A 10,137-nucleotide genomic window follows, 5' to 3' on the forward strand; every position below is an offset into this window, starting at 1 on the left:
TCCACAGCTGAGAATGCCATTTATAAGTTCACTCACTAAATTTTAGAAGCTTTAAATAACCAGCTAATATTTTCTGTAGCCTGTCTAAGGCATTTGCCTGTGTGAATCTCAATATACTCCCAGATAAGCTGGGATTTTGTGGAATTGATGGTATGGGCAACCTGAGGATAATGTCATACCTAGCGAAAGGAATGCAAAAAGCTGCACTTAGTAAGTCAGCCAATGTATAGGGGAGGTTTTTGTGAGTGGGGGTAAATCACTTAAGAGGTTCCACAAGGTTCAAATTTACATCTAATATAGTTCTTCATTTTTGTAAACAACCTTTCATTAAACATACAACAAGCAGGATTATTTACCTACTTTAGATGACTGTAGTGTTGCAAACAATCGAACACGCATACAGCAACATAAAATTGGTAAATACTGTTCTTAAATGTGTTACAGAGTAGATTTTGCAAATGGTCTCACTCTACATTTTAGAACTTATACACTTTTTCATATACAGAGTTACTGTACTATTGCGGAATGTAACAAATGGTGACGAAATAGTAAAGATAATGGAAAATTTAAGTGTCCGTATTGATGGGAACTTAATGAACGAAACACGTTTTTGAGCTCTCAAGAAAATCGCTACGGTTGCATTTAGAATCGTTGAAGGTCTTGGGGAGAGAAAAATAAGCAACTAAATAGATTTTATGTACGTTCATTCAACATAGTCGTGTGGAATAATGTTCTGAGATGGCCACTCTTCAACAAATAAAGCTTTTATTTCATAAAAAATTCTGTAAGAATAAAATTGTTTAAGGAATTAGGCATTTTGACTACTGTTTCGCAGCGTATGTTCTTTCATAAACTACGTTGTAAATAACACGCTACATCCAATGGGAACAATAATGTTGGAAATGACAGAACAAAAAAGTGCTCTCAGTACTCCATATTGAGACTATTTTTAGCGAAAAGGAACTGCACTGTGCTGCCACCAAAAAAATTTTTTTTTCGCTTACCTAGTGATATAAAATATCTGGCAGACACAAAATCAAAATTTTCAAATAAAATTCCAGATTTTCTTCTTGAAAACTCCTTTCATTTTCGGAGTATTTCTATATACCTCATATGCTAAGGGTGGTGGTGGTTCACTACTCATTCACATATTAAATTAAAAGGAAGGTCAGCGTTTGCCGTAATATTGCTGTTTTATTCATCGCAAAATCAATTTTCAATAACATAGTGATCATCTTCAGTGCTGTGGTGTACAAATTAAACCCATAGACACTGGTATCTAGTTATCATTAACCACACCTGAGGAGGGATCACAATTATTCTGATTAGGTTGTAGGTTAACTTTGTGAAGGACAGGAGATACTGCTGCGCAAAGCAGTACTTAATAAGATTGGCTTTCGTATCAACTGACTTCTTGTGACAACGTCTTAGAGTCTACTATTGTCAGGAGAGGCACTGAAATACTTCGAGTGCTCATCAGCTTAAGTTCAATGCACGCATTGTTTAGGACAAGTCGGGGCTATCCAAAAGGCCTGTGTGTACTTCAAATGACAGCTAGGCAATTATTAAGCATCAAATAAATGAGCACACATATTATTTGACAAAGAGGCAAAAATGTAAAATTATAATTTCCATTCGAACTTTTGTTGCGAGCCGTAAGTTTTCACGGCTCGGCTTATCTGCGGGTCTGCTTGCACGGGTGTAGACGGCGGTGGCTGCAGCCCCTGAATGGCTGCAGACCCGCGAAACAGATCCATCGTAGCAGCTGTTCATGACCTTGCTACTACTGTCCGCGCTAGCTTGTGGTCAATGCCGCAAGTTCGTCAAACGTTCGCCTGGAGCCACATTATCAACAATCCCTATATGAAAGATCCAATCCAAAATTACTTATTAACACAACCGTGTCTAATTTTACGTTTTAAATAAACAGAGCCGGCCGGGGTGGCCGAGCGGTTCTGGGCGCTACCGTCTGGAACCGTGCGTCCGCTACGGTCGCAGGTTTGAATCCTGCCTCGGGCATGGATGTGTGTGATGTCCTTAGGTTAGTTAGGCTGAAGTAGTTCTAAGTTCTAGGCGACTGATGACCTCAGAAGTTAAGTCCCATAGTGCTCAGTGCCATTTGAACCTTTTGATTTTAAATAAAGAGAATTTGCTGAGTACAGGAAAATATTTGCAGATCATCATCATTTGAGCGCGATGTCACACAACGTGCAAATATTATACTTATGTTTTAAAACTTTAGTTATATATTTATCATCGGTCGAGTGTGTGTGTGTGTGTGTGAGTGTGTGTGTAGTGAGAGGTGGCAGAAGAGATTCTACTGAAGTATACACAGCTTTTTTTTTCAGGGTAATATCCAAAATTCCTCCATTTTTGGTCTGTCATAACTGTCATCGAAGTTCAAAGGCAGAAATATAAATTTTATCTTAGTACATAAAATTATGGAAAGCTAAACACACAGCATAATATAAAAATTAAGTAAAGATGAGTAGGTATTGGTAAGGTATGATTAATTACAAAGATGTCTCGTTTTCTTTCCCCAAAACAGAGGCAATATAGTATCGATATTGCAACTTCTGAGAGGATGTTCAGGGGTGGATCGTAAGCATTTCTTTCATTCTAAGTACCCTCCTTCTCATGTGGAATAATAGACTCGTTATCGTAATCCTTAACCTAAGCTTTCGAATGACTGTATCAATCTGATACGTATGGCCTGTTGTAATGGGCATTCGGATTCGCAAGTAATTCCTTAAGAGATGAGAGCCCTAGAATAGACGATCTGATGAACAAATATCCTTAAATTCGTATTTCTCTGTGTCTCAATGACTTTACTATAGACTTTTTTGCAATTCCCTGAGTTTATTTTACTTAATCAAAAATGCTGCGGTACTTCCATTAATATGCAGTCGGACAAACATTGTAACGATCTGCGTGGTGTTTTCGTATTAGCTCGCTGCATCCACTAATAAATGTCTTCATTACTGTTCTGCACGTTGAATTTTCAACACACTTCAATCAGTACTACACTTAGTAGGCTCCTTGGACACAGAGAAACAATATGGAAAATACATACAAATATGAAAACGTAGATCCTTGTAGTAAATGACCTTATACAGGGTGTACATAAAAACCGGGAGCACTTTCAATTATTTATTGCATAAGAACCAAACGTTGTACAGATATCGTATATATGTCATTATGAAGAGAAACCCTGAAAGTTTCTTTTTGATGTATACCACCACAGCGTGGTTTGGTCATTTGCCGATAGTCAGTGCTAGTCGCAAATATATCGAATTCAGGTGCGGAGCGAGCTTTCTGTGTGTTGGAGTTTGACAAAAACAAATGTGCTACAGCTGTTCAACGGATGTTTAGAACCAAGTACGGTAAGAAGCCACCAACAAGGAAGGCCATTTACCACTGGCACAACAAATTCGTTACGACGGGTTACTTGTAGCCGGCAAAGAGAAGCGGACGTGAGCGAAGCGAATGTGGAGAGCGTACGAGAGTACTGTTACTGGATATTCCTACTTTTACATGTTGGAGCAATGGCTGAAGCCTCAAATGCAGCCGGACTCTCCGTTCATCTTTAAGCAGGATGGGGCTCCACCCCATTTTCATCGTGAAGTTCGTGGGTACCTGAACACGGAGCTGCCACATCGATAGATCGGCCGTGCTACAGAAGGGGACAGCTGTTTCATGAAATGGCCTCCCCGAGCACCAGATCTCACTCCGTGTGACTTTTTTCTGAGGGGACACATTTAAGATCTGGTGTATGTACCGTGTGGTGTCACCGCCAGACACCACACTTGCTAGGTGGTAGCTTTAAATCGGCCGCGGTCCATTAGTACATGTCGGACCCGCGTGTTGCCACTGTCAGTATTTGCAGACCGAGCGCCACCACACGGCAGGTCTAGAGAGACGGACTAGCACTCGCCCCAGTTGTACGACGACTTTGCTAGCGACTACACTGACGAAGCCTTTCTTTCATTTGCCGAGAGACAGTTAGAATAGCCTTCAGCTAAGTCCATGACTACGACCTAGCAAGGCGCCATTAACCATATCTGGAGAGTGTCTCACTTGTATAACCAAGAGCGATATACCACAAGGATGAATTAAAGTTAAGTAAATAGACGATCCGTACTTTTCTTTAGTGCATTCATAAAGTATCCTGTTCCAGACTTCACGCCAGTCGGCGTGTGTGTACGCGTGCCTTTCGGTTACCCGTCACTGTGGACTGGCTGTCTTGTCAGTCCACTACATACCGCCTCTACCACGTGATGTAGCAGAGCTCCGGGAGAGAATACGGGAAGCGACTGCCACAGTCGACGTTGCCATGCGGGGACGGGTATGGCGAGAATTTGATTACCGTATTCACGTCTGCAGGGTCACTCATGGTTCGCATATCGAATGTTTGTAAAAAAAAAACCATTTTAGAGTTTTTCTTCAAAATGCAATATGTATAACATCTGTACAATGTTTAGTTCTTGTGCAATAAATAATTGAAAGTGTTCCCGGACTTTACGTACACCCATAATTACTTCCAAATGATGAACATAAAACAACATAAAAGATACTCTCCTTCTACAAATGTTTTGTTATTCAGTACTTCCTGCTAGACTAACAGCTAGTTATATACTGCAAGGAATATCATATACACATAAAATTGGCAGTTATTAATAACATATTACTTAATTCGAATCCACAATAGAATCTTTATGTCGGTAACTTTATACCTGAAGTTATGTGTTCTTAATACTACCTGCAAAGAGCGCTCAAGAAATGGACCTGGTAGAAGCATCGTCATGTTTACATACGAGAAATGTGTGTGTGTGTGGGGTTGGGGGGGGGGGGGGAGTGTGAATCAGTAATAACAGCACTCCAGTGATATTACAAGTGGACCGTCCGCATATTACATATATATATACTCCACTGCCCTACGTACCATAAAAATTAAACATTGAACGGCACTTAAGAGAGTACTCCTCGCTCACTTTGACACATACTTACAGTATGACATACACTAATTAACATTTAGTCTGAATTAACCACTGGTCACTTAAATTGTTGCGTTTATTCGTATTGTAATTCGTCTGAAACAGTATCTATTCGTTCAATCGTTTTAGTGTTGACCAGACATGTTGCGAAATGACCAACATTTCCAACACTGATGCAAGTGCTACAACATCGAAAAATGTTGACTGAAATTTATGTATGATTTGGTCATAAACACAGTACGTTACAACTAAAATTAAATGACTAATTTTAGAAAGTACAAGATTTTTTTTGTAGCTACAGAGGTTGCAAGCGGTGTGTATATCAACCTCATCATTACGGCAGTGTAGGTGTATTCTGATATCTTTTAATGCTTATGCGAAACAATACAGAACTGTATAAGTTTAGTTTCGTAGAGTCTTTGAAAAACTTCGAAGCTATTAAATGTACTATGTCATAGCTAGGAGTAAAATGTTGTATCCAGCACCATATGAAGTTAAACTACATCCCGGTTTGTAAGAGCTTAGACTCTCTAACTTAGACTCTATGAAGTTAGCAGATAGTGATGTCTAATACAAATAATAGTTCTGCTACGTCTGGAAGTGTGTAATATCCAGTTAGTTCATATTACGAAAAATATAGCACTCACTAGCAACGGCTGACACACGGTTTTAATACGATGACTTCCACATGAGAGTACCGCGGAACAGATGGGTAGATGTCAGAACCGATCACGAATGACGTAATCCTTGATGATAATTGTGATGGTTTACACTCCTCTGCGGCGCGTGATTAGTTCATTATGGAAAGTAGTCGAATCTTAAACCACACCCTGCTTTTGGATTGACACTTCCGGTACGGCCTGGCTTCAAAGCCTACCCTCGAACCCCCTACTCCAATGTGTGCCTCGCGAGCACTAATCATCATAAAAATAAGGGAAATTGGTGACACTGAAACCCGTGGTCCAGCATGCCATCGCATCAAGACATAATAACGCTACAGGCAAACATTAAGCTCACACTTAAAACACATTCCTGGTTCTTATAAAGCGATCGAATGGGTTTCGTGGAGAAACTCAACATTAGTAGCGATTTGTAGTGGGTATTGGAGCTTCATAGGGGCAACAAACACTCTCGAAGGTGGTGTTGCGTTTCTCCAACTAATTCATTCGACCACGGCATAATATCCCGGAATATTCTAATAACTATGACGTTTCCGGACCTGAAAACTGACGCTTTTCACACCGAGCTGCATCATCTCTCTTACTCTGGTACTCGTGTCACCTTATTCCTCTCGGTGGCACGGAGTGGCGCAGGTAGGTTGTTACACAGTGTTTCTCGTAACGGAGTACACATGACGCACAAAGCATTAAGGACTGATAGACGAAGACGACAGCACTACCTAAGCGTCGCAGTCCGACTGCCGAAGCTGCACTGCGCGCCGGAGATCGCTTACGGACCGCACGTAGTGAGGTGGAGTGCCGCTCACGATTTGGATACTGCACACCGCTTGCGTGGACGGAAGCCAGACGAGTATTTCGCAGGCCGGGAGTTGCGTCCGCGGCTAGTGCGGAGCTTGCCAACGCACGCCTTTCACTCCGGTTGTCTAGCCTAGGCGACCCAATAGTACACGCCCAAAGAGGACACCGCGGAAGGTCGACCGCAGACGCCGCACCACGCCACTTTCACGAGCCGCTGCCCATAGCGAAGCTCGGTATAAATAGCGGTCATCCGCGGAGGGCGAGCACAGTCCAGCAGCAGCAGCAGCAGCAGCAGACATCGGCAACCATGAAGCTTCTGGTGAGTGAGACCGATATGCGGGAATGCAGGATCGAAGACAATGCTTCGTGCTGAAGCTTCCTGGCAGATTAAAACGGAGTGCCGGATCGAGACTCGAACTCGGGACCTTTGCCTTTGCCTTTCTCTGGCAAGTGGGCGTGGGACACCTTCCCGCGAAAGGCAAAGGTACCGAGTTCGAGTCTCGGTCCAGCACAGGGTTTTAATCTGCCAGGATGTTTCATATCAGCTCACACGCCGCAGCAGAGTGAAAATTCAACTCTGAAAGCTTTATGCTGTTGTAGAGTCCTTATAAATATCGGCAATTTTTCAGTATCCCTGCTCACTCTGGGAGTGCTATCTCACGACTGACTACTAGTGTTAGACACATACGGTTGAAGTCAACAAGTATGGGCCTGAAGATGATGTAACAACATCGAAACTAGTCGCCAATAAAACCAACACCTTAATACAGCTGGAGGAATTTCGTCATTTTTCAACATATATTATACTAGCTGACTTCGCAAATGGTCCATTTCAATTACTGGTATACGAAGATCACCTTTTTTCTTCACATATGCGTAGTTCTTATTCTGGTTTCTTCGATGTTTAGCCAAGATTAAGAACAGTTCGTTTATAACGTTCCGATCGCTGTTATTTTAAAATAACCAGTATTTATGCCAAGTCCGACCACCTTAGCTTGTGATCCTGTGGATCCCTAGATCAGTGTATCCGAATGCCATCAAAGAGGCAACAGCTTATTTTCTCCAGCATCCTCGCCTGTTTCGATTTTATTCCTCAGCTCAACATGATTTTACGTCCTTTTCTTCTGCCGCCGTACCTGCATTGGACTTGACAGTATATCTTTTCGCAAGAAAACCGTGCACTGCTTAATGGCTGATTTGTCATTTCGTGCAAAAAGCCTGTGGTTTCAAAATGCGAATGGCTATAGTTTCATAATTTCTTTCATTCTCTTCCTGCTTCTACGAATACTACTTAACAGCTTTTGTAATGCACTCAGTTTTTTCTGCTAATCTCTCCAGAATACATTTTATGCTGTGAATTCTAAAGTCAAAGTGACTGCTTGTAAACATTAGATAGACAGACTCGGTAAATGCTACCTGAGTCTGGACGCTAGATATCCTCCTGCTTTATTCATCAAGAGAGATAGACTGATAATTCGTCTCAGTGTAGATCCCGTTTTTCCAAATCTCTCAGCTTGATGAATGACGTCTTTCCTGTTGATCCTCTTATTACACTCACTGAGAATTACTTTGATGACACGTAGCCTTCTTTTAGAATTTATTTAGCCGGCCGAAGTGGCCGTGCGGTTAAAGGCGCTGCAGTCTGGAACCGCAAGACGCTACGGTCGCAGGTTCGAATCCTGCCTCGGGCATGGATGTTTGTGATGTCCTTAGGTTAGTTAGGTTTAACTAGTTCTAAGTTCTAGGGGACTAATGACCTCAGCAGTTGAGTCCCATAGTGCTCAGAGCCATTTTTGAGAATTTATTTATTTAACTCTACTTCCTTAAGTATCAGACAGACGGACACTACTTGTTCCTCAATTTGATGACAATAACCCTACTTACAGACTCATTAAACTCCCTTAGGATTCGTACAACGGATCCTCTTGGAATTTGTCTCTCCCACATCGAACGGTCGTAACAACTGTAACACATTCTATATATAACAGCTACATGTGATAACAAGGAAACGCAGCAGATACTGTCATGATAATACTTCAATTTTTAGCTTATTTACACTAATGAATTAATTATTTCGAATAGGGAAATTAGCACACAAGAAACTGAGTCTGCGATATTCAATATCTGTTACGGAAACTAGGTGCTTAGCGTGCTCTGAAACTCCGTCTTCTTCCAGATCGTCCTGAGTGCTGTCGTGGCCGTGGCCCTGGCCAAGCCCGGCTTCCTAGGGGCGGGCATCGCCGCCCCCGCCTACGGCGCAGGCCTCGCTGCCGCCGTCCAGCCCGCTCCCGTCTATGTGGGCGGCATCCACCCCGGCCTCGCCGCCTACGGCCCAGCCAACATCGTCGTCGGTCCCGGCGGCTACAACCTGGACACCCCTGACGTGGCTGCCGCCAGGGGCGCCCACCTGGCCGCCGTCGCCCAGACGAGGGCCCGCGACGCCGCCATCAACGGCGCCGCCCTCGCCGCCGCCTCTGCCGCCGCCTACGGAGCCTACGCCGCCCCCGCTGTGGTCGCCGCCCCCGCCGTCGCCGCCGTCGCCCCCGCTGTCTATGGCGGACCTGGGGCTGCCTTCCTGGCTGCCAAGGCTGCTTACCACGGTTAACCTGTCACAACCAAGGCTGTTCTGTTGGATTGCCAGAATGTGCCGCTGTTCAAGGCCTTCGCACTTCTTTGCCGCTCAAGAGGCTATTGTATTACTGACTGTTGTACAAATCTCTTCTAAATAAACGGATTTTTTTATTAATTTCGCCTGTCATGTTTTGATATACCATTCTATACGTTAGCTGGCCTTTGTGGCCGAGCGGTTCTAGTCGCTTCAGTCCGGAACGGTGCTGCTGATAAGGTCGCAGGATCGAATCCTGCCTCGGGCGTCAATGTGTGTCCTTGGGTTAGTTAAGTTTAAGTAGTTCTAAGTCTAGGGGACTGATGACCTCACATGTTAAGCCCCATAGCGCTTAGAGCCATTTGAATCATTTTTATACGTTATTCAGGAATGAAGTACACATATAAAATCAAACTATGAATATTAGCAGTGTGAAGGCGTAAACTGGTACACAGAGCGAACTGGTACCATTCAGAAATCATAGCGGGCAACAAAGCAATAGGCTGACACTTTCAAATTCCAGTTTTCCAATTTGTGGCTACTCTACCCAATAAGAAAAAGATTTACGATCAGACTGATATGATCTCACGATTTTAATCTGCCACGGTGTCGCCCTTTGCCAAATAACATTATTTGGATGCGATAGTGAGGGGAACACGCGATCAGTTCAAAAATGTTCAAATGTGTGTGAAATCTTATGGGACTTAACTGCTAAGGTCATCAGTCCCAAAGCTTACACACTAGTTAACCTGAATTATCCTAAGGACAAACACACACGCCCATGCCCGAGGGAGGACTCGAACCACCGCCGGGACTAGCCGCACAGTCCACGACTGCAGTGCCTTAGACACTCGATCAGTAGATCATTCTACTTGGCGTTGCCACCAACACGGAGCACGCAGCCGCTACTACTCACTCAAGTAGCTCTGCAGTCGGTCTCCGGCGGTAGCTTGCACCACGTTCCAGTCATCCCAGAAACAAAAAATTACTGCCTACGATAAGAACTGAATGCCAGCCCCCCCCCCCCCCCCACACACACACACACACACAAGGCAGACAC

At 43.5% G+C, this 10,137-nt stretch overlaps 1 protein-coding gene across 1 annotated transcript; it reads left to right on the forward strand.

Moving 5' to 3' along the window:
- The first annotated feature begins 6,743 nt into the window (after positions 1–6,743).
- LOC126176115 (cuticle protein 16.5-like) lies at positions 6,744–9,077 on the forward strand. Its single transcript, XM_049923252.1, has 2 exons — positions 6,744–6,791; positions 8,649–9,077. Exons 1-2 carry the CDS (start codon positions 6,780–6,782, stop codon positions 9,075–9,077), a joined length of 441 nt encoding a protein of 146 aa, XP_049779209.1. The 5' UTR covers positions 6,744–6,779.
- Positions 9,078–10,137: the final 1,060 nt, after the last annotated feature.

Source organism: Schistocerca cancellata, chromosome 3 (assembly GCF_023864275.1).
Source record: "Schistocerca cancellata isolate TAMUIC-IGC-003103 chromosome 3, iqSchCanc2.1, whole genome shotgun sequence".
Lineage (NCBI taxonomy): Eukaryota > Metazoa > Arthropoda > Insecta > Orthoptera > Acrididae > Schistocerca > Schistocerca cancellata.